Here is a 25,628-nt window from a genome sequence, read left to right as displayed (position 1 = left end):
GGTTGATAAAGAAATATTGGATACGGTTCCTGGAGGATCATAAGTTATTATCGGATCATCAATTTGGCTTCAGGAAAGGGAGGTCATGTGTAACAAATCTACTGAGCTTTTATTCAAGAGTGGTTGACAAAATACAAGAGAGAGATGGATGGATGGACTGTGTATATTTGGATTTAAAGAAAGCTTTTGACAAGGTACCTCACATGAGACTGTTATGGAAATTAGAGATTTATGGAAGACTGAAAGGAAAAGTGTTAAAGTGGATGGAAAACTACTTGAGATGGAGGGAGATGAGAACGGTAATAAGGGATGCAAAGTCGGACTGGTTGGTGGTGGAGAGTGGATTCAAACAAGGCTCAGTGTTGGCACCAATACTTTTCCTTGTATATATTAATGACATGCCAGAGGGAGTAAACAGTTATATTAATTTGTTTGCGGATGATGCGAAGTTGTGTAGGTGTGTGAAGAGTGAAGAAGATTGTGAAATTTTACAGGCAGACCTGGATAAGATTTGGGAGTGGAGCAAGAGGTGGCAAATGGAATTTAATCTGAGCAAAAGTCATGTGATGGAGATGGGGAAGAGTGGAAGACGGCCAAGAGGGTCATATAAGATGGGTGAAGAAGTAGTGTTGAAAAAGGTGGAAAAGGAAAAGGATTTGGGAGTGATAATACAAGACCATGGGCAGTTTGAGGCTCATATTGATAAGATGTTTGGAGAAACGTATAATTTGATAAAAATATTGGATTAGCCTTCCATTATATGGATAAAGATATGATGAAGAAATTAATTAGTATGGTAATTAGACCAAGATTGGAATATGCTGGAGTGGTTTGGTCCCCTTATAAAAGAAGCATATAAGGAAGTTGGAGAGATTGCAGAGAATGGCAACAAAAATGGTTCCGGAATTGGCAGAAATGACCTATGAGGAAAGATTAAAAGAAATGAATTTGCTTACCTTGGAACAAAGAAGAGAAAGAGGAGATTTAATACAGGTTTATAAACTGTTGAACGGACTGGATGAAGTGGATAATGAGCAAATGATGTTGAGAGAGGCAAACTTAAATAGAACTACGAGATCGCATAGTAAAAAGATAGCCAAAGGAATATGCTTGAAGGATGTGAAGAAATATAGTTTCCCACAAAGATGTGTGGAGGTGTGGAATGGTTTGAGTGAGGAGGTGGTGTCAGCGAGGAGTGTGCATAGTTTTAAAGGAAAGTTGGATGTGTGTAGATATGGAGACGGGGCCACACGAGTATGATACCCAGGCCCTGTAAAATTACAACTACGTGAATACAACTAGGTGAATACACAATGAACATGATTGAACCAGCAGCAATTCCAAGATCATCTGGCCCTTGTCACACCTTTTATACAAAAGCAGGTCTCAAATATGTGGCAAACAGTTACTTCTGTGTGCAAAACGTCTTACTTTGACACAGCAATATCAAGCTAAAGGTATGTCTCATCCATTTTGTGAAATACACTGGCAAAATTGCAGTTTCGGCCGACACACTCCTTTTAACCATCTTGAATATTTACATCTCATTACTAGGAGCATTTTTAGACTCATACTGGCCAGTCAGAAATAATGTTTTTGGATGGCTTCTAAACTAATTTATGCATTAAATAGTATTTCTACCTGAGTAAATTGCCTTGACTTTCACCTAACAATTTCCTGTCATGTTCAGTGAAGAGTTCTTAAAAACTAAAGCTAACTTATGATATAAACTTTCAGGATGCTTAAATTGATCAATATTGTATTGGTAGAAACTAAAGATGTACCAATTTATCACCATCAGTGTCACTAGTATCAGCTCATTTAAGGAATAATAGTACTAGCTGATTTTCAGCCAATACTACAAATACTTCCTCTGCAAGTTATTCTGTTAAGCAGCATTTGGATGTTTTATAGTAATAAAAACAAAGTAATGATAATGCCAAATTATTTAGTATAATATGGCATATTGAGTCCATGGTGTGTATAACAGAATATATTCTTTGCCAATGAGTCATTATTGCTATCATAAGTGTCCAAGACAGCTCAGTTCTGAAGTCAACACACTGAAACACTGCAGTCTACTGTTATGCATCCATGACCCATTGCCCATGATCCATCGCCAGTATTATCATGTTTTACTTGTTATCTATAGGATCTTAATTCTTCTCAGCAGACTATACATAAAAAAAAAATATGTTATAAGACAGCAGTATATTCACATTAGTAAAAAAAAAGACATACAGGTATTTCTCAATTGATGTGTCTTTAGATTATAAGATTTCTAAATAACATGAGGTAAAAAAAATTATCCTTTTCTTCAAATTACACAGATTATTTAGAATACTATGATGTCAAGAAAATCAAGTTGCACGGCAGGTTCCGTTTCGTGATGCAGTCACCAGGTGTCACCAAGCCAACACACTATCCCTTTCTGCTGTGCCCAAAAAGCTTGGCTCTAGATGGGCTCCCTAACATAATGATGATTATGTTGTTATTACTATATACATCTATATGGGATAATAAAAATGTTTCAAATTGTATTTTATTGTTACCTGCACATCACTAATGTTGATGTCTCTTTCTGCTCTCTTCTCTCAGTGCCTTAAAAAACATATCATACATATCCCACAACCCATATCTTTCAACTTAGAGTGGGTTCACATGTGTCAATATGCAAGTGGTAATGCTACCTGCTAAAGTTATCAGGTATATATTGCTGCCTAGCAGATGGAGCTGCTACCAGCAAAACAAGAACAACACGTTTGTCTGGTTCGGATGCTAGCAGCTTTGTTTATGTTGTGACATCAAGGAAGAAGGTTTGAACATGTGGGGTCCAAATGCAGATAAGAATGGAGGTAAAAAACTTAGTAATTTTTTTTTCATATGAATTGCTAAACTGAGTCAACAAGAGATATTGTGTTCATTGTTGTAACACTAGAATCTCAAATAACAAGTGCTGCCTCTCCAAATCAGTGTCAAACTTTCTATAAATCTCTTGTAGTTCCCACTACCTGGGGTCTTCCCAAAAAACTATATGCTGTCAGAAAAGTAAGAGTTGTTTTTATCAAAAGTGGGCATCAGTATGTATACATTCAATACCATAGCACTGGCAAGTTTGCTACACATCTCACCTGGTTCCCACTACCTGATCAATGCATACATCATCCTTATAACAAAATATACTAACCTCTATTTCAGCAGTGCAAGACACTGACTTAGAGATGGAGCAAGGGAAACGATCACTCCACTTTTTCATTCTTTCCTCTGTAACTATAACCTCTGCACCATATCCTTCCTTCTGCTGCTGATTCTTATGACCACTCATCTGTAAGCAGGTAATTGTAAATCATTAACTGAGGACAATGTATCTACATATAACACTGCAACTCAGATAAGACTGGCAAACTGTGTGTGTGTGTGTGTGTGTAATTCACCTCACCTCAGTCGCCTGCTGGTCACCCAGCCAGTCTTCCCCATTACGGAGCGAGCTCAGAGCTCATAGACCTATCTTCGGGTAGGACTGAGACCACAGCACACTCCATACACCAGGAAAGCGAGGCCACAACTCCTCGAGTTACATCCCGTACCTATTTACTGCTAGGTGAACAGGGGCCACACATTAAGAGGCTTGCCCATTTGCCTCGCTGCGCCGGGACTCGAACCCGGGCCTCTCAATTGTGAGTCGAGCGTGCTAATCACTACACTACGTGGTGTGCGTGCGTGCAAAGCGCGCGCGTGTGCGTGCGTGCGTGAGAGAGAGAGAGAGAGAGAGAGAGAGAGAGAGAGAGAGAGAGAGAGAGAGAGAGAGAGAGAGAGAGAGAGAGAGAGAGAGAGAGAGAGAGAGAGAGAGAGAGAGAGAGAGAGAGAGAGAGAGAGAGAGAGAGAGAGAGAGAGAGAGAGAGAGAGAGAGAGAGAGAGAGAGAGAGAGAGAGAGAGAGAGAGAGAGAGAGAGAGAGAGAGAGAGAGAGAGAGAGAGAGAGTTAAACAAAAAAAAAAATTAAGGCAAGCACACACACACACACACACACACTTGATACTTTACCATTTGTCAAATGGTTTCCTACATGTAACCATGATACCCAGGTTCTAAGTGGTTACACCAAAGATATGCTTTGGTGGTGATATGGGTCCTAATATGGGTACCACTATAAATAAAATTGCCTGTGCCACTAATCGGTGGATGCTGAACAGCGTTTCCCATGCATACTCTTCAAATATACCCACAGGTGCTATAGGCCATACCATAAAACACACACACATTCATACTGGAAAGAGATGGAAGTAATGCATAATGCTGGACAGTAGAGCGAGGAAGTGTTACAGTTGACTATGGTTAATGCAATGGATCAGTGGGTGGAGGAGTCAACAAGGTACAGGGGGGAAGAAGAACCATCATTGCTTGACCAATTATTCACAAAGAAACCACAGCCCCACCAATCATACAATACCTTAGTCCAATGGGAAGAAGTGATCATGTGACATTAGAGATGCAAATTCAGGAGGAGGATTGGATAAGTTACAGAGATGACTACAAAGGAGAGATTAAATTATGCAAGAGTGGATTTTGAAAGATTAAGGATCTATTTTGCTGACACTGAGTGGAGAAACAATATGTACTGAAACACAATACAGAAATACTCCGCTTAACGAACAAGATAGGGGGTGTCAAAGCTGTTCGTAGAGCGGAAATTTGTTAAGCGGACGTAATTTTCCCATAGGAAATAATGGAAATAGGGGAGATGCGTTCTGGGCTGGTCTCCAACATACCACATGGGTTAAAAACAAATAATATACATACATATATACATATATATATATATATATATATATATATATATATATATATATATATATATATATATATACAGGCAACCCCCGTTTAACGAAGGTTCACACAACGAAATTTCGCTATAACGAAGGTTTCATTTTAATACCATCTGCTCGTTTAACGATCATCAAACTCGCTTTAACGAAGTTTTATCCAGGTAATTTTTTTTTCAAATTTGAAAGCTCCACTGTATCATGCAAGCTGACAGGCTTTTGAATAAATCAGGAGCTGCTGGTACTGCATGCCACAGCCTGGTGGGACATAGCGTGATGCAGCAGTGGAAGAACACACAAGGATGTAAATAATTACGTCTACGGTGTACATTATAATGACTTAGAATTGTAAAGGGACCCTGCTGCGAACACGAGAGTGGGAGAATTGAGGCCAAACATTAACAAGAGAGAGAGAAGCCAGGCATCAGATGGTACGCAGACCCAAACAAACACCCAAAACAAAATACTCTGGTTACGATGTTGGAGAGTAGTATAGTCAACACGTGTTTCCCACGTGTAGTTAAACAGGATTGGTGGTTTTAAATGGCCAATGAACAAGCAGTATTTCATGTTTAGACCAATGGTGAACGTGCTATGAGACTAGGGAAAAGTTGAGCCTATGAAACACCAGTAAGGCAATGTTGTGTATACTACGTTTAAGGTTGTTTCTACATTACCTTCGTATGTGTTCTCGTCCTTACATTGTCACACGTGGACCTCCACATGTCTGATCTCTGAATGGTAGATGGTAAAATGGGCGTGGAGAAAAGGTACGAAACCTTGAGTATTTAAAATAAGCAGAAACCAGCAAGAAGACTCTAGAATCTTGGCAGAAACGAGAGGAGAAAGCAGAAGGCAGTGGCCGAGAGGAGGAGAAGAAACATTTGAGTCATGGACAGACTCTTTCTTGTATTAGTGAGTAAAGCTCTATAGTTGTTAATGCAGTCTAAGACAATGTTTATGTCATTTAAGTGAAAGGAGGAAACAAATATAGGATGTGTATTTATTAGGATGTTATATTAAGATTTTATGTATGTGTAGTGCAATTCCACAGTTGATGCATTAAGATATATCATATTGAGGAGATAATTACATATGATATATTGTGGTGTATACATTATATGGGCATTTATAGAAGTCAAGCATTGAGTTGATATTGAGATGCATCAGCTGTGAAATTGGCACCTAATGTTTGTGGATTTATTTGTATGTGATTAACATTGATGAAGGATTTACGGAGATAAGGATTTACGGAGATGAGCTTAACATTTCTAAGGGCATTGATTGAATTTGTGTGACATTATGAGCAATCTTGAGAAGTGGTGTAATTAATCTTAGATGAATTAAAATTAGAAAATACAATACCGTATAATATATTACCTGCAGTAAGAATAAGTCTTCACTTAGAATAGCACGATTGCAACTTGCAACGAACTTCCGAAACTGGTGGCAGCGGTGGGATATTATTGCAATTGCAATCGTTGCAGGCGTATAGTTGAGAGTGAAGACAATTAAAATTTCGATCAAGTGCATTGGATGTCACGGATGTAGCGGATGTTAACGAGTAAATATTGAGAATATTTTAATGTTGCTTAATTGTAGATGAAACATATAGTTCATAAATTACGTCAGCGCTCGGCATCGCTTAACGGTAAAGCGAATCAGCAGCCAGCCGTCACAACCTCTAGAATGGCGCAGTCACCCCCTACATCTCTGTTTTCCCCCACTAACCCGCCTTGTATTAGTACTGGGGAAATTGCGGAAGCGATCACTGACAACGCAAGGGATAATTTTTCCAAGGTAATTGGGTTACCATACTTTTGTGGAGGTGAAGAAAGAAGCCCGTCGGTACCAAATGTAAAATGTATCGCCAGCGCTCACGCATGGATAAAGGATTTAGAAAATAGAACAATGACAAACTGGACAGACGAAGGGAGGATAGAGTTGGCCAAGCAATATGCATTAGACAGTGCATATACTCATATGACACACTGTGCAACGCAACATAAAAATGATTGGGATGATGTGAGAAAAGCATTCCTTGATATTTATCCAGAGGATAGATCGCTTCCAAGCCTGATCAGTGAATTGTCATCAGTAACTCGACAGCCCAGAGAAACCATAACAGAGCTCTATATCAGAGTAGAAGGGATTGTGGCAAAATTAGACAGCATGAAACCCACAGGTAAGGAAGTATATAATGATATATTTGTCTCCATCATTGTGAATGCCTTGCCTAAGGTTTTTTTTATATCCTTGCTGATGCAGATATGAAAAAGCCTTTATTAGTATACAAAAAAGCTCTCAAATATGTAGCGTCACACCCCAGCCTTCAGCTACACGACGCTGCAGTACGCAAAGAAAATAGGGTTGTCCCAGTAAACGCAGTGACAGTGAATGCTGTTACTACAGATCACACGATGTATCGCCCTCAGAATGTCAGAAATATACATTGTCAGAGGTGTGGGCGAAATAACCACACCATTCAAAATTGTAGAACCATAGAATGCTTTAGATGTCACAAGTGGGGACATTTCGCGAGTCAGTGCACAGTGAAATTACCACCAATACCACCAAGGGCGAGGCCCACGGTAACTTGTTTCACCTGCGGGTACAGGGGCATGCGAGTAAGGACTGCATGAACAACTCACGTAGATACACCACATATCAAACACAAAAAAAACGCCAATTTACCACCAACGCAACCACATGAATCGGTGGTAATCACAGCGGTGAATAGTGACACGGGAAATGTTTCTATTGAAGTTCAGATTGAAAATGAGAGTGTATTAGCCTTGATGGACACGGGGCAGGGGTATCTCTTGTATCGCGTGACGTTGTAGACAAACTTAAAAGAAACACATTACTCCAACAAATAAGGTAATTCGCAATGCGAGTGGAGATGAAATGTTGACTTCAGGAAAGACTAAGCTAACTTTGACAATTGGAGGTAAGATATACACACATGATTTTGTGATCAGTGAAGATAGAGCCTTGCCATCACAGATAATAATAGGTTTTGACTTTATGAAAAGATATAATGTGAATCTAAATACCAAACCTCTGAAATTATATATTGAAGGAAGGAGAATTGTTATTGTAGAAATACCCATGATGCATGCCATCATGATAACTGAGAGAAGTGAAAAGGAAGCAGTAACAAATGAATCAAAGGATAATCCCAGTTATAAATGCTCAGTAGCTCAGACATCAATATTACAAGGAGTACGAGTGAGTTATGTGACCTTAGAAACAAAGTTAGTGGATAGTGATATCGCTATATTCGAGCCAGTTAAAGGAGTTATAGGGTCTCAGTTTTATGTCCAGGTTTAGTGAAATTAGAAAATGACATGGAGAAGAAGAAATCTAGGTTTGTGGTGAGGTATATAAATTTCTCGAGTGAACATGTGCCGTTAGAGCCAGGGAAAACATTAGGCTACTTACAGTCCTGTCAGAGTGAGGTTTTGCCAAGCGGGAGTGATGAATATACAGTGAATGGTGTGACAGAAGAAAATGAAACAGATAAAATGAAGGCCTTTTCAGAAATCATTAATCACATGTATCCTGAGGGAACAAGGAAAAATCAAATATTGAAAGAATTAGTTGTTAAATACTCCTCTGTCTTTGCTAGTGATGACGACATTCCAAGTATATCACCCTTTTCTATCACACCATTCAGTTACAGTCCAGACCTACGTCCAAGAAACCTTATCCCATCCCAGCTTGTTTTTATGATAAGGTAGCTGAACAAATTAAAGTAATGGAGAGCCAGGGTATTATTAGACCATCCAGATCAGCATTTATCTCCCCAGTTGTTCCCATAGTGAAAAAGGATGGAAAAATTAGATTGTGTGTAGATTTCAGGAATTTAAATCAGCATGTGCTGAATGATTCTTACCCCCTTACCTAATGTGAATAACATTTTGCATAACTTAGGAAAAGGAAAGATGTTTTCATGCCTTGACTTGAAACAAGGTTACCATCAAATACAGTTAAATGAAGAAAGCAAGCCCTGGACTGCATTTGTAACACCTAATGGATTATATGAACATAATGTGCTACCTATGGGTTTAAAGGATTCTCCTGCGGCATTCTGTAGAATTATTAATCAGGTATTGGCTGGATTGACAGGATCTGATACTTTTGTTTATATTGATGATATCATAGTTCAAGGAACAGATCTAGAAAATCATGTAAAGAATTTGGAGAGGGTTCTTCTACGCTTGCAAGATGCTCAGTTGAAAGTAAACTTGAAAAAATGTAATTTCTTTAAGGATAGTGTAAATTATCTAGGACATATTATATCAGCCGAAGGGTTGAAAACACAGCCTAGCAAAATTGAAGTTATTAAGAACATGCCAGCCCCCACAACAGTGAAAGAATTACAGTCCTTCATTGGAATGGCTAACTACTATAGGAAGTTTGTGAGAAACTATGCTGAGATAGCTGCTCCCTTAACTAAACTAACAGCAGGAATGGTGAATGGAAAGAAGAACAATAACCACATAATGTGGAATGAAGAAGCTGATAGGGCTTTTAAGACCTTGAAGCAAGAATTAACACAAAATGTTGTTTTGAAATTTCCAGACTTCTCAAAGCCGTTCTTTTTAACGACGGATGCTTCGAGCTTTGCCATCGGGGGATTAATACAACAAAGGGATAGCATGAATAACCTAAGACCCTTATCATTTTTTTAGCAGGAAACTGAACAAGGCTGAACTTAATTATAGTACTATTGAAAGAGAGGCTCTGGCAATTGTATATGGGCTTAAGGTAAACAGAGATTTGTGCCTGGGTTACCCTATTTATATTCTCACAGATCACAGACCATTAGTATGGTTGTTGACCACCTCAAATGCAAATAGCAGGATAGTTCGGTGGCAATTAGCTGTTGCAGAGTTTGATATTAAGGTGGAATATATTCCTGGAAAAGCTAACAAGGTAGCAGATCATTTATCCAGGTTGAGGGAAGTGGAAATAAATGAAGGAAATGAACATTTGTTAGCAATAACAGAAAACACAGAAGAAAATATGGTGGATTGGAATCTGAAGGAATTAATAAGGTCACAAGATAACCATGAATTTTATGGCTTATTGAAGAAGTTAATGAGAGAGAATTTAACTGAGCAAGAAATAAAAGGAAAATTAAGTAAGCACAATATTGATAAGAGGTATAAGAAGTTAAAGATATCAGAATTGTCTCTAGACAATAATATGCTTTACAGAGTAAGTCACAACACATATGGAGAAATGACGCGTCAGATATTAGTACCCGAACAGTTTGTGCACACTGCTGTACACCTCGGCCACTCTTTGCCAACCGCGGGGCATGGTGGGCCATCCATTACCTTAAGTAGGTGTCAGAAATTTGCATATTGGCCAAAAATGAAGGAGGACATTGAAAGATATTGCAGGTCTTGTCTCATCTGTCGTAGGCTTAAGAGGTCGGGGGACGCCCCAGCACCACTGAGAAGATACCCGGATGTTGAGAGACCTTTCCAGCGCATACATATGGATATTGTTGGTCCCATGGGTAGATCGGATAATGGATATATGTATTGTCTTGTTGTGATAGATGTGCTTACTAGATATTTGATTACAAAACCACTGAAAACCAAGTCGGCCGCAGAAGTTGCTAGAATATTTTTTGATGAAGTGATTTGTAAACATGGTATACCTGAGATGTTAGTGACAGACCAAGGTAGGGAATTTGTCAATTCTATATTACAGGGATTAACTGAGTTACTGCATTTCCGACATAGCAAAACTACAGCTTACCATCCTCAAGCAAATGGGATAGTTGAAAGATCAAATGCAACCTTGATTAACATACTGCGCACTTTGGTGCAAGATAATATGAATATCTGGGATACAATGCTCCCAATAGCTACATTTGCATATAATAGTGCTTACCACACAAGTATAAAAGAAAGTCCTTTTACCTCATGTATCTCAGAGATCCAACCATCCCATTTGAAATGATGAAAGAGGAACAAGTTTGGTATAATGTTGATGATTTTAAGCAGGAGATGGCAACAAAAGCAAATAGGGTATATGCTAGGTGTCAGCAATATTTAGAAGAAGCTAAGGAATAAATGAAAAGGCTCAATGTAAGAAGGCAAGGATAAAGACTATTCAAGTTGGAGATAGAGTATATGTCCGCCGAGTACCCACTGCAGGAACCCCCGCAAAGTTGCAACCCGCATATACAGGTCCTTATAGAGTGACAGAAAAGGTGAGTGATGTAGTGGTCAAATTAAGAAACATTAGAAATGGTAAGATGACAACATTACACACTGACAGAATAAGAATTATCCATGAAGACAATGCTACCCCTCAGATGAACCCGAATGTCAGACGAGCATATCCGGTACACGAGCCAGGTGAAACAAGGGAAACCAAGTTGACATTGCAGACACTAGATCCTTTTCCAGTGTTCTCAGGGATGTAGAGCACTGTGTAGATTCAGAATCGGATGACAATTCACTATCAGAAGCGAGTCATGGTGTTGATGAGGAAATTCATAATGTAACTGAGAATTTGCAAGAAGAATATCAAGGTGAAGCTACCACGTCAGTCCCATACAGTTTACGGTCGAGGACAAGTGTGCCGAATCTTCCGTTTGTAATGCATAAGCCCTTAGAATATGGTAAAAGAAAATAAATAAAATAAAATGAAATGTTCCTTTGCAGACTGTGGGGCTATGCATGGGATACGTTCAAGCCTGGGATGTACCCCAAAGCTCACCTCCTCAACAAGGGATGAGTTTCTCCCAAGACCATCAACTACTTGTAACTGGACAAGCTTATGTGGTGCCTTTTTTTGTTGAAATTGGAGGATATCTATGAGCCAATTAAAAAAGCCAACAATATCACTCAGAATATGATATATAATTTAGATGAAATTGAGGGGAGATGATTTTATCTTGTTTACCTCTTTGATTTCTCAGCATATCCTGGCTTTTCAAGAAAGATTTAAAAATTTGCATGCTTCAATGCAGGATTTCCTAATGCATATTGTGGCCAATGACATTCCTCAACCTAGAAGGAAAAAAAGGGGGCAATAAATTTTATAGGATCTTTTGCAAACACATTATTTGGGACTGCTACACAAGATCAAGTTGATTTTATTCATAAAAGATTACAATCGTTAGACTCCTTCACAGAAGAGGAAAGAAAACTCCTCAATGTTCATTCCCATGTTATCAATGTCACTCTCAATGAACTAACAAATGTTCATCAAGCATTAGAAAAACTAGAAACTGCTACCCGTGTTACTAAGACCCTTATGACTAAGATGGAAAAACATATAGAAAATAATGAAAAATCCATTCTTTCACTGGAAATTTTACTGCATGTCCAGCTAGCCTTGACATCCATTGCAGCTGATCATATTAATTTTAAGATAGGATTACAAAGTATGATGGAAACCCATATTTCTCCTAATATTGTGACAAATGCATTTTTACTACAACTTTTAGATGAGATATCAGTTAAACATGAGTTATTGTTTCCTCCTAAACCAGAATATTTAGGATTACACAGAGCTGCTATTCGTGTAATCCATAAGACTGCATTACATGACTTGAGCTTCTACTTACTCGTTCCTTTGCGAGGAATTCCAGCTGACACCTTTGATGTCTTCAGGATGACCTCCCTTCCCTTTCCTATTTCTAAATCAGATGCTTTTTTAATGCATCAACCTTCAAGGAAATATTTAGTGATTAACAAGGCAAGAAATCAATTTTTTTGACTGATGATTTTGATGATTGTAGGATGTCTGATGATATATTGATATGTCCTCCCAACCAACCTATATATTCCACTAACACTGATTGTTGTGAGGTTGCTATTTTTCTTCACAAGCCTTCTGTCTCTGATATATGTAACACGCTGATTGTGAAGTCTTTCAAGCCTATTTTTGTTGATCAGCCATCTGGGTGGAATTATGCCACAAGCAAACCACTAGATATTACTGTGAATTGTAAAAACTCCTCCATTCCTACTACTAGACACATTATTAATGGTACTGGCCTTCTGAAAGTGAGTCAGGGTTGTTCTATACATAGTGATACATTTTCTCTCCCTGCTTCCTCTCATTATATTGCTGAAGCTCCTATGGTTATTCAACCTTATCCCTTACTACTCCCATTGCCTTCTCATCCTGGGAACATTCTGTTATTGTGAATACCACTAATATCAGCATTCCCGACAGTTTTGGTCTTGAGCCCTGGTCTGTCCCAAAATATATTGCACATATGCAGCCGCTGGCGAAACAGTCCCCTCCTACGGCACTCGACTGGCACAACTGGAAGGACTGGCTCTGGATCCTGTTGCCTATTGGGGTCATCGCGGCCGGCCTGGTGGCCTACCGCATCTACCGACCCTGTGCACTCCTTGGCTTGGCACAGGCTGCGCCAGCCCAGGTGACTGTCAGCACACAACGCCAGCTCAAAACAGGGGACACCGCTTATCACGCATGCCCTCACCACTAGCAGTTAGCGCCGGGACGCGCTACTAAGGATGGGGGTATGTCATAACCTGGCATGCCACAGCCTGGTGGGACATAGCGTGATGCAGCAGTGGAAGAACACACAAGGATGTAAATAATTACGTCTACGGGAGAATTGTAAAAGGGACCCTGCTGCGAACACGAGAGTGGGAGGCCAAACATTAACAAGAGAGAGGGAAGCCAGGCATCAGATGGTACGCAGACCCAAACAAACACCCAAAACAAAATACTCTGGTTACGATGTTGGAGAGTAGTATAGTCAACACGTGTTTCCCCACGTGTAGTTAAACAGGATTGGTGGTTTTAAATGGCCAATGAACAAGCAGTATTTCATGTTTAGACCAATGGTGAACGTGCTATGAGACTAGGGAAAAGTTGAGCCTATGAAACACCAGTAAGGCAATGTTGTGTATACTACGTTTAAGGTTGTTTCTACATTACCTTCGTATGTGTTCTCGTCCTTACATTGTCACACGTGGACCTCCACATGTCTGATCTCTGAATGGTAGATGGTAAAATGGGCGTGGAGAAAAGGTACGAAACCTTGAGTATTTAAAATAAGCAGAAACCAGCAAGAAGACTCTAGAATCTTGGCAGAAACGAGAGGAGAAAGCAGAAGGCAGTGGCCGAGAGGAGGAGAAGAAACATTTGAGTCATGGACAGACTCTTTCTTGTATTAGTGAGTAAAGCTCTATAGTTGTTAATGCAGTCTAAGACAATGTTTATGTCATTTAAGTGAAAGGAGGAAACAAATATAGGATGTGTATTTATTAGGATGTTATATTAAGATTTTATGTATGTGTAGTGCAATTCCACAGTTGATGCATTAAGATATATCATATTGAGGAGATAATTACATATGATATATTGTGGTGTATACATTATATGGGCATTTATAGAAGTCAAGCATTGAGTTGATATTGAGATGCATCAGCTGTGAAATTGGCACCTAATGTTTGTGGATTTATTTGTATGTGATTAACATTGATGAAGGATTTACGGAGATAAGGATTTACGGAGATGAGCTTAACATTTCTAAGGGCATTGATTGAATTTGTGTGACATTATGAGCAATCTTTGAGAAGTGGTGTAATTAATCTTAGATGAATTAAAATTAGAAAATACAATACCGTATAATATATTACCTGCAGTAAGAATAAGTCTTCACTTAGAATAGCACGATTGCAACCTGCAACGAACTCCGAAAGCTATGAGTCACGAGAATACTCGCCGCTGATTGGGGAGTGCACAGCGAGGCTCAGCCACACCTCCCTGCTCTTGGTACCTTCTTGCTCGCAGATCGGAGAAGTTTGTCGCGACCTTTTTTACGCATTATCACTCCACTTTGAGGCTTCGTATAGGTACCCATATGGTCGTATTTCACTTGGCCGACAATTTCATACGACTTTTACACCTTCGACAACATGATCCCGCCTTTAACTCCCTGCTGTTGGTACCTTTTGGCTCGCAGATCGGAGAAGTTTTTCGCGCGTTTTTTTACGCATTATCACTCCACTTTGAGGCTTCGTATAGGTACCCATATGGTCGTATTTCACTTGGCCGACAATTTCATACGACTTTTACACCCTTCGACAACATGATCCCGCCTTTAACTCAATTTTCGTATTTTTGAGGGTTGGTACCCTCTGGCTCGGGAAGGCTCATATTGTTATATTATTTACAACTATGTAGGAATATGAAACACAAGCTTGTTTTGTTGTTGATTAGGGCCACGAACGCGAAGGACTGCAGGTTGCCGAGAGGCGTAGACACCTGAGGCCGCCAGGAGGGTGGGCAGGTCGAATGTTGTGACGACCAGGGCAGACAGCTGGGAGCGTACTGCAGTGCGGTGGGAGTAGAAGCGTGGGCAGCGGAGCAAGAAATGCAATAGGAAAGGGCAATAGGGATCAGCAGACAGGCGCAGACGGTGCAAGTGAGCTGCGAGTGTCGTGTGCCCAGGTGAAGGCTTCGGAGTTGTTATTGTTGTGATGGTGGGTGCGCGAGCCCTCAAGGTCGTCAACCTCCCCGTTGGCATGGCAATGGGCTTCCCATTTTCTTCTTCCCTCCCTCACACACAGCTGCTGCCTCACTCGCTCACTCATTCCATTTTCCTTTTCTTAGCATCACTGCTGTCACTAAGAAGTTTTCTCTTTGGTGCCACTAAACGCAGAAGTAGGATAACACTCTTGCCAGGGGCGACGATGTAGTGGAACTGAGGCAGGGTGTTATTGTATTCAAGTGTGAGGCGGGCGGTGTGGTGGGTAACCACTAGTGACGCCTGGCGGCCAACAATAACAATATATCCCGCGCTTTACGATTTATAAATTTTCAATTTTTTTAATCTTAAATTGCCTTATAGTGGACTGACGTAACTACGAGTTTGACGTAACTCGAAACCAACGTAAACCGGAACCTTCGTGTATATATAAATATATATATATACACAGTAAATATATATATTTCTATTAGCTTTTTACAAACCTTGCCCCCAAGAAAGGATTGTTTTGTAATGCATAAAGTGAAATCTTAAATGAAATACCAAAAAATAAAGCAGAGATGACGAGATCGGCCACAAACGGCGGAGACTCCAGCGACTTGGCCGCTTCTTCTTCTTCTTGTGACCTTTTCAGCTTGGCGTGTTGCTTTTCACCACGATATTAAATTTGTTTCCACTCCTCTATTACCTGCTATAATGGATATCATATCTTAGTATTCATATACACACATGCCATGAGGATAACCTCGACTTCGTGGCAGTGAGTGATAGTGAATTATTAATGAAATACCACGGTATTTCATTAGTAATTTTGGTATCACTCAGTGCCACGAAGTCAAGGTTATCTTCATGGCATGAGTGTATATGAATACTAAGATATGATACCCATTATAGCAGGCAATAGAGGAGTGGAAACAAATTTAATATTGTGGTGAAAGACAACATGCCAAGCTAAAAAGATCACAAGAAGAAGAAGCAGCAGCCAAGTCGCCGGAGTCTCCGCCATCTGTGGCCAATCTCATCATCTCTGCTTCATTTTTTGGTATTTCATGTAAGATTTCACTTTATGCATTACAAAACAATCCTTTCTTGGGGGCAAGGTTTGTAAAAAGGTGATAGAAATGTTGTTTTGTGAACATAGATGTATATATAAGACAGTAACACCACCTCCAGAGATGGTGTTCCCAACAACCTCAGAGCAACCTCGTCACCGTCCCTCCAAGCATTCATGGAAGACATTTCGCGGCAGGAGGTTGCTGTGAGGTTGTTAAAGAATCTTGGATCCAGCTCCAGGAGCATTAGAGACAGGCGGGGCGCCAGCCAATCACAGCGAAGCTGCCGCATTCAGTCCCTCACCTGGCAAATTCAAACCCAGAAAATTCGCTAAAATGGATGTGGTTATATGTTATGCAGACTTTTTGGTTTAACTATATATAGTACGTTAAACCAGAAATTCGTTAGACAAACGTTCGTTAAGCGGAGTATTACTGTACAAGGGAAATATGAAATATTCTTACAAAAATATAATGAAGGAGTAAAAAAATAAATTGTACTTGTTTATAGAGTTGAGAAATAAATACATGCCTGGTACAATCCTAGATGCATTCAAGCTAAAATGGCAAAAGATAAAACGTGGAAGAAACTCATACAACAGAAAAATGACTATAACAGACGGCAGTACAGGGATGCGAAAAATTAATATAGTAGAGTAAGGAGAGAAGAAAGAAACTTTGAGAAAGATGTGGTGAATGAAAGCAGACAAACCCAAACTTTTCTACAAGTTTATAAATGGCAAAACAAAGAACAAGAAAACAATTGAAAAAATAATTAATGGAGGGAAGACATACCAAACAGAGAAGGAAATCTGTGAAATAATAAATGAGAGCTTCAAAACGGTGTTCCCTGTAGAAGATTTCACAAAACCTAAGAGGACATTGCATTGTCAAGAATTAGAAGAAATCACAGTGCACAAAGAGGATATTTCAAGATTACTGGATAAGTTGAATGTAAGAAAAGCAATGGGGCCAGATGGTATATCAGGCTGGGTGTTAAAAGAATGTAAAGAGCAACTACTGGATCCAAGTTGGGAAATAATTACAAGTTCAATAAATGAAGGGAAAGTTCCACTAGAATGGAAAAGAGGCAATGTAAAAAATAGTTTTTTAAAGTAAAAACATTTTTTTGTGAATATACTTACCCATATGTAATTACATATGCTTATAAGCCATTATTCTCACATTCAGCACAGAAAATCAACCAGCACCTCTATGTAGAGATCATGCCTATAAAAATATGTCACCTCCATGCACATGCATGCCTGGTACCACTAGTCCAGCTGGCCAACCATACCTCAGATTCTTTCTGCCAAAATTGACATAAACACATAGGGGAAGGAAGGGAACCTCTTACTATGTAATTACATATGGTTAAGTATATTCACCAAAAAAGTTTTACTTTAAAAAAACGAATTTACTGCTACATATACTAATTACACATATGTAATTACGAGTACATATCCCAGATTCTCAAGTATAGGTGGGAGGATGTAACAGAAACCCAAAGGTGGAAAACACATTCTCCAAAATCGCCAACACCCCAAAAACGGAAAAATACTGTATCTGTGAATCTTGTTACTGACAACAAGGGAAATCCAGAAAGAAACTAAACCAGCATCAATGAACAACCCTCAGTACTGAAACTATCAGCCCTAGGGAAAAAGTATCTAAATACCTATGAGTAACATCCCATAGGTAAAAGGAGGCAAAGGTGGTCATACTCTTCTACATACCAGCCTTGAGAACCAAGACCATACACTTACCTTTTGTAAAGAGAACACTGGTTACAATAGCCCGAACCTCATGGGCATTAACTTCCAGAAGGCGCAACTCTTCCTCCAAGACAATCACATAGGCCTCCCGAATCACCTAATAAATCCACTTGGACAAGGTATGAGGGTGGACAGCTCATCTGGGATCCAAAAGTGTGACCAACAACTTAAAGCAGGCCAGCCGACAATCCCTAGTCCTGCGAAGATACTCACGGACCCCCCGAACCAGACAAAGAAGGCAGTCTTCCTCGTCCTCCCTAACAAAATCAAGAAGAGCAGGAATAGTGAACTCGTTGAAGGAATGCTGGCCCAGACACTGACTCTTAACCAGGAAGTTGGGGGCAAAGGAAAAGGTCATGGAAGACCAACCTTTGGAGTGACGCACCTCAGCCGACAGGCCGTGAAGCCCACTAACCCGATGAGGCGAAGCGAGCGCCAAAAGAAACACAGTCTTCAGCGAGACATCTCTCAGTGAGGCTGTCCGCAAGGGCTCATAAGGAGGACATAACAAGGACCGAAGGACCAAAGAAAGGTCCCACACAGGTAACCGAGGCGAACAAGGTAGACAAGAGACCACAAAGGAGCAGAACAGAGAAGAAAGGTCTGGATTGGTGCAAAGGTCTATACATGACTGACGCAGAACAGGAGCTAAGGCACAACAATAATCCCAAATCACTGACACAAACAGGCACTTAGACTCAAAAAGGAAAAGGAAAAATTTTGCTAGTTGCACTACAGAGGCAGAGCACGAATCCAAACCCCTCAACTCATACCAATCACAAAAGATTCTCCACTTCGCCTGGTAAACTGAGGTGGACGACTGCTTGACTGGTCGAGACATGAACTTAGCAACTTTGCGCGAAAACCCTCACGCTCGGAAGAGACGCCGGAGAGTCGCCACACGTAAAGATGGAGCTTCTCTGGAGAACTGTGGAAGAGGGGACAGTGAGGTTGTCAAAGGAGAGACTGCCACATGGGAAGAACCCAGGGACTGTACACAAGCAGGTCCAGCAAAAGAGGAAACCAGTCTGCCTGAGGCCAAAGAGAAGCAACTAGTGTCATTTGCACAGCCCGCAACTCGCAAACCCTCACTAAAATATGGCAGATCAGAGCGAACAGTGGAAAGTCAGTCATACAGATCCAGACCGTCCCACGAAAAACAAAACGCATCCTGTCTCCAGGCTCCCAAATCCGGAAGAGGAGATATATACAGGGGCAGATGACGAGTCAGTGCCGTGGCAAACAGATATACCAGAGGAGACCCCCCCATCTGGAACTTTCTTGCAACTTTTGGGATGTATGGTCCACTCCCGACTGAGCACATCTGCATTCACACTGCAGCGTCCTGGAATGAAATCTGGACACAGAGAGATGGAACGGCTCTTGCACCACTGGAGAATCGTCGCTGCTAAGGCTGACAGAGGTTCGGAACGAGTACCCCCGGACTTCCTGAGATAGGCGACCACTGTCAAGGTGTCGGACATCGCAGACACCAATGATACCAACAAGGCCTGCCAAAAACTCTGGAGAGCCCAAAAGACTGGCAAAAGCTCCGCATGATTTATGTGGAGCCCTACTCTTCCACAGTCCAGACTCCGCAGCCAGAAAATCCCCAAAGTGAGCTCCCCACCTGAGCTGGAAAGCATCTGAGAAACATTGATGATTTGGAGCCACTCGCCGGGTCGGAAGCAGCCCAAAAGACATGAACTTGGGCACAAGGAAGGCACGAGAATATAACCCGGCCTGAGGGTCTACCACCAGTTCTATAGCTCCCTTGAGGCACCACTGCAGAGTCCACATCCGCAGGAACCCACCTGGCATTAACCGTGCTAGGGACGCAAGATGTCCCAGCAAAGACCTCCAGAGGGGCACTGGTGGAGCCTTAACCAGCAGAAACTGTCGGGCTACTGCCTGAAAAACGGTTCACCTGATCTGGCAACGGGAAGACTCAAGCTCTAACGGTGTCGAGAACCATACCCAAAAACTGCTTCCTCTGGCTAGGAAACAGATCAGATTTGGCCCAGTTGACCTGAATCCCCATCCAAGAACACAGAAGCAGAAGACACCAGGCATTATCAAGGCATGAAGCCCAAGAAGGACCAGAAACTAGCCAATCGTCCAGATAGCAATGCAAGGGTATGCCAAGGTGATGGCCCCAAGCCAACACGGGAGCCATCACCTTGGTAAAGACCTGGGGAGTCGTGGCAAGGCCGAAGCACAGAGTCCAAAACTAGTAAACTCTGCCCTGCCAGACGAATCGCATGTACTTGCATGATCGAGGGTGGACAGGAACCTGATAGTAAGCATCCCGCAGGTCCAAGGACACCATCCACTCGCCCTCGCCCATTGACTCCAGGACTGACGAAACTGTATCCACACGGAAGTGGGTCACCACCAGGAAACGATTTAAGAGCGAAAGGTCACCAATCGGTCTCCAGCCCCCTGTAGACTTGGGCACAAGGAAGACACGAGAATATTACCCGGCCTGAGGGTCAACCACTGGTTCTATAGCTCACTTTACCAGCATCTCGGAAACCGCAGCCTCCAGAGCTGAATGATGGTCCGAGCCCTCCTGTACACCAGAAACTTCATAGGCGTGCTTGAGAGGGGCGGATCACTGAGGAAGGGGAGAACATAACCATACCAAAGGGTCTTGACCACCCACTCGCAGGTCCCGATATTCTCCCACTCCTGCCAGTGCCGCTGCAGACAAGCTCCAACTTACAGCGGCACCTCCGCAGCGTCCCTAGCAAGAGCCCTGACGGCCCCTTGAGCAGCCATGGAAGACTCCTTGAGAGCGAGAGGAACCGCTGACCTTAGGAGCAGGAGGGGGTGGAATCGAAGGAGGCGCAACTGGCGCAAGGCGTTGGGAACCAACAGCCCCACTGGCCTTAACCCTGATGCCCCGAGCTGAGGAAGCCAAGCCATGAGCAATCTGGGAAACAAGTGACCGTTGCGAGGATTCAAACTCCCTCTGCTCCACTGCTGCAAGAATCTGACCATCAAAACGGTGGGGGCCAAAGGAGGAACACATCAACTGCCGTCTCTCTCTATCACCGTAAGTATTAGGGAGGTTTCTCACCACAACCTGCCTGTGTAACATCATCCTCCTCAAACGAAACATTTCACAGGGCTGCATAATATCTAAATTTGCCTTGGCAAGAGCTCTCAGGCAATCCAAACCCCTCTGGGAGGCAGCACTGGAAAGGCCAGCAAAGGCCCCCAGAACCTGATCTGTCCAGGAAGTGAAATCAACCAGAGTACTCAAAATACCCTCTAACTGAGTAACCAAATGCCAGGGAAGACTCACAGACAGATCTTTACTCTCCACTAAATGAACCAACTCATCACTGAAAGGAGAATCTCCTTCTGGAGTGTACCACCTCTCTGCCCTTGAAGCCCACCTCCTGGGCAAGGCGAGCTTGGCAGAAGCTGGATTAGAGATCCCCAGGGAACAGCCCAGCTGTTTCCTGCAAACCTCCAGAGCCAGAGGAGAATGAGGCAGTGGGACCAGGGAGTGGGGCCAGGCCAAGAAGTCCCAGAGGTGTGGTCAACCCCAGTCTGAAAAGTGGAGACATGAGAAGAGAGGATGGGGAGACCCAAGGACTCTCTCACTGAGGTAATAAGCTCACGAAAGGAGGACGCACCCTCCTCATCCACAGAGCCAGCCTTCCCTAGGGGAACATCATCAAAAACCTCGTCCACCTCTTCAGAAAATGAAGGCCAGCCCGTGGCAGCAGCCTGACTAACTACTGAGCCACCAGGGTCCACACCCACATCAACTGGCCAGGGCGGGACCTGCGAGGGCATTGACCCATGCAACAAATCAGCATGAGGCAGGCCCATGGAAGACACGCCTGCTGAGCCTGCAAAATTGCCATCAACCGGCAATCCACCAGGGAGTGGTGCTGCATGAAGTCCCGTTTCTCCGCTACCAACAAGTCCCAAGGAGGAGACTGGCCTGGCGGGAGCTGGCTCCCCACAAACCCCCGAGGCCTTACTAGAGAGAGGAGCAGCACATAGACTCAATCCAACGAACCCAGGACCGGCCACGGAAGAAACAGGATCCAGAGGAGCCTGCAAGCCACTCAATCCCAGAGCCACACCAGGGAGTGGGGCTGCACACAAGCTCATTCCACCAAGACCTGAAAACTCTCTGGAAGCACCTGACACAGCACGAGTCTGCACCACACTCACTCCTGGAAGACCGGGGTCCCGCTACACCTGGCACCAACCTGGGGGGAGGGCACACACTTGCTCTGCCGTCCGCAAACCCTGAAAACACGGATTCGCTGACAACTGGCCAATAGAAGCCTTCATAGCAGCCATATCAGCCTCTACAACAACAAACCTGCTGGACCAAGGGGCCTCAGAAGTCAGCTCCTGCTGGCAAGAATGCTTCTCACTGGAACCACCAGACAACTTGGCCCGCTTCTTCTCCTTAGCAAAACACTTCTCAGCATCCTTCACATACGCTTGGAACTGAAGAAGGGAAAGGTGGGAATACTCACTACACCGGTCTTCGGCTGAACACATGGCGGGCCGACAAGACACACAGTGGGAATGCGGCTATAAAGCCTCGCCCAGCAACCACCTCTTGCATCCAACACAACTCTGAGCAGCCATGGCAACTCAGGGAGTAGAAATGGAAGCAACAAAGAAGTGGGCACAAAAGGAAGGCAGAAAGAAGCAAGACGAGGCACATGTGAACACTGTGCCGAGCACAGAAAGGATCAGAGGTATGGTTGGCCAGCTGGGCTGGTGGTTCCCAGTGGACATGTGCACGGAGATGACATGGAACTTCTATAGGCACGATCTCTATACAGTAAGTCCTCATTATACAGTACATATGGGTTCCTGAAAACCTTACCACATATCAAATTTACCGTGCAGTAAGTCCTCATTTTACACCTAGTTTAGTATACGATAAATTCACAGATACGATAATTGACAATTACAATTTTTTCAATTTACGAAAAAAATTTCGCACTCATGATATTTGAAATTCCCTCCGCCTGTGATTGTGGCGCTGCACTGCAACCAAGTCGGACCAACAACAAACCAGTCACTTTCGCGCTACCACGACAAATAACAGTGAGACTGTGCTCAGTGTTTATTTACATTATTCTCTGCATTTAAGACCAATTCCTGTCCAAAATGTCACTGAAATGTAATTTGGATCTTGGTGAAGAAGTGGGTAAGGTTAAACGTGCCTGGAAAAGTTTAACATTGGAAATGAAGCTTGATATAGTCAAGAGAAAAGAACTTGGGGAAGGCTAATCAGCCATAAGCCATTCCCTAAATTTACCACAGTCAACAGTTGCTACTGTTTTGAGGAATGCTTCAAGTGTTAAGGAGGCAGCAGCTAATGCTTCAAGCCTGCAGGTAAAATTGCTGACAAAACATCGGGAACCCATTATGGATCGGGTGGAGGGTTTACTTAAAATTTGGATAGACAACCAAACACACCAGCATGACCCACTCTCGTTAAGCCTCATTTCAGAAAAGGCCCTGTCTATTATTGAAACCTTGAAGGTTGAGATAAATGTTTGTTTACTTTTTTCGATTGACTTTCATACTGAGTTGGAACGTATTCCTATCTAATACATGTTAAAACGAGTTCGGTTTACACTAATTTTGGTTTACAATAGCTTTTTGAGGAACGCATTTCTAGTGTAAAACGAGGACTTACTGTATGCTGAACCCATTATAACATATAATAATAGGGAATGCATTCCAGCACGTCAAAAGTCACCCCTACAGAAATGAAAATACATGAAAATAATCATTAAAAAAAAGTAAAGTACTGCACAAAAGAAATAAACAGAAAATGTTTTTATTTACCTTTCAATCGCCATGTATTCTATCAGATGATGTCCTTCCCTAGGCTAAGGCACAGTGGGGATTTCAGCCCTTACTCATCTTCCGCTGAGTGGGCAGACAAGGATAAGACGTCATCATCTGCACTGTCGGAAGCAGATGTAGAAGGGCCAGCTGTAGCAGGGTCAGCACATTTCAATGGTTTGAAGAAAGAGATTATTGAGGAAGGGCCATCTGTAGCAGGGTCGGCAGGTGTGACAGGGACGGCATGTCCGACTGGCTTGAAGAACGAGTAGATAGAGGACTATTTAGTTTTTCTTGTTTTTTCCATCATAGATTTCTTGATAAATGTTGACACTTTTCTCTATGTCATGAGCCACTTTGCTACTCCTGGTAGGATTTGGGTCACGTTCCTTCAGGGTTTCCAGACCTTTTTCGATACCACCTAGACATTCTCTAAGAGTTTTAATATCCAGGCCATGCACAAGTTCTTCTTCCTCATGTCCCTCTTTTTCTGCCTCCTGTGATGCCTTGTCTAGCTCTTATAAGTTCGTCATTTGAGACATTCAGCATGGCTTTCCAAAAGATCTTGAATATCATTATCATCAACTTCATTGAACCCAGCCCTATGGTACAGATTTACTATGTCATTTCTGATCACACCGATGTCATCTTCACTGAAGCCTGGGAAGTCATACGCTCATTCTGGCCATACTTTATTCCACGCCAAATTCATGGTAAACGTCTTCACTTCGTCCCAAGATGACTTGATGTTATCTAAGGCGTGCTTGATGTTATACTACTTCCACCATTCACTGATAGTGGGCTTGCCAGGCCCATCTGTGCCCTTTATCAGTTGCTGCATGGTTTGCCGCTGGTAGTAGGCTTTTAGTGTTTGCCATGATTATTATGAATATATTTGTGCTTACAATAGACCCTTTAATATTCCATTTATTCATCTAATTAGTAATGCATGTAAGTGATAAGCAATGCAGTTAAAAAAAAAAGGGGGGAGGGGAAGAGATAATAGCCTCCAAGGATGGTCAAGTTAAAGTTAGTACTGTGAGTGGCAATGAGGTGTGGCATGGATGACATCATCACCCCTGCTACCCCATGCTGGGCCCTCTCTGATGACAAGCGGATACCGTATCTGTGAATTTTTCTTACCATATATTGAATTGAGGGTAGTAATTTCCAAATACCGTAACTATGAATTTACCGGATAAAGAACTACCGTATAACGAGGACTTACTGTATATAGAGATGCAGGTTGATTTTCTGTGCTGTAGTGTGGGAATAATGGCATATAGGCATATGTAATTACATATGGGTAATTAGTATATGTAACAACAAAGGAATAGTACTAACCTTCACATCTAATACTTTGTTTAAGTTCTCTTCTTTCCTCCCTGAGAGCCCAGAAATTTGATTTAGCACTGGACTGAAGCCAGGAGCATCTGAAACAAGATTTGAAATTTATCAGTTCTTTTCCATTCATAAGAAAATAACTCTGGGCACAGTTTCCTCTAAAGCAGTGTTTATCAAATTGGGATGCTGAGATCAATTGTAGGGATGGAGGAAAATGCTACTTATATTGTGATACAGTGTCAATATTCCTCACAAAGGATACTTATAGGCAAGGCTGCACTTTTT

At 42.1% G+C, this 25,628-nt stretch overlaps 1 protein-coding gene across 2 annotated transcripts in view; it reads right to left on the bottom strand.

The window, feature by feature from the left end:
* Nucleotides 1-25,628, bottom strand: part of LOC123510036 — a 276,684-nt gene that overhangs the window by 80,323 nt on the left and 170,733 nt on the right. For both annotated transcript variants that reach the window (XM_045264773.1, XM_045264772.1), the window contains exons 3-4: nt 25,344-25,432; nt 3,188-3,325 (exon numbers count right to left, since the gene is read on the bottom strand). In XM_045264773.1, coding sequence (XP_045120708.1) covers nt 3,188-3,325; nt 25,344-25,432 — 227 coding nt within the window. The remainder of the gene's footprint in view (nt 1-3,187; nt 3,326-25,343; nt 25,433-25,628) is intronic.

The sequence above is a fragment of the Portunus trituberculatus genome, chromosome 28, assembly GCF_017591435.1.
Source record: "Portunus trituberculatus isolate SZX2019 chromosome 28, ASM1759143v1, whole genome shotgun sequence".
Classification (NCBI taxonomy): domain Eukaryota; kingdom Metazoa; phylum Arthropoda; class Malacostraca; order Decapoda; family Portunidae; genus Portunus; species Portunus trituberculatus.
This window is presented reverse-complemented; position numbering and strand designations above follow the sequence as displayed.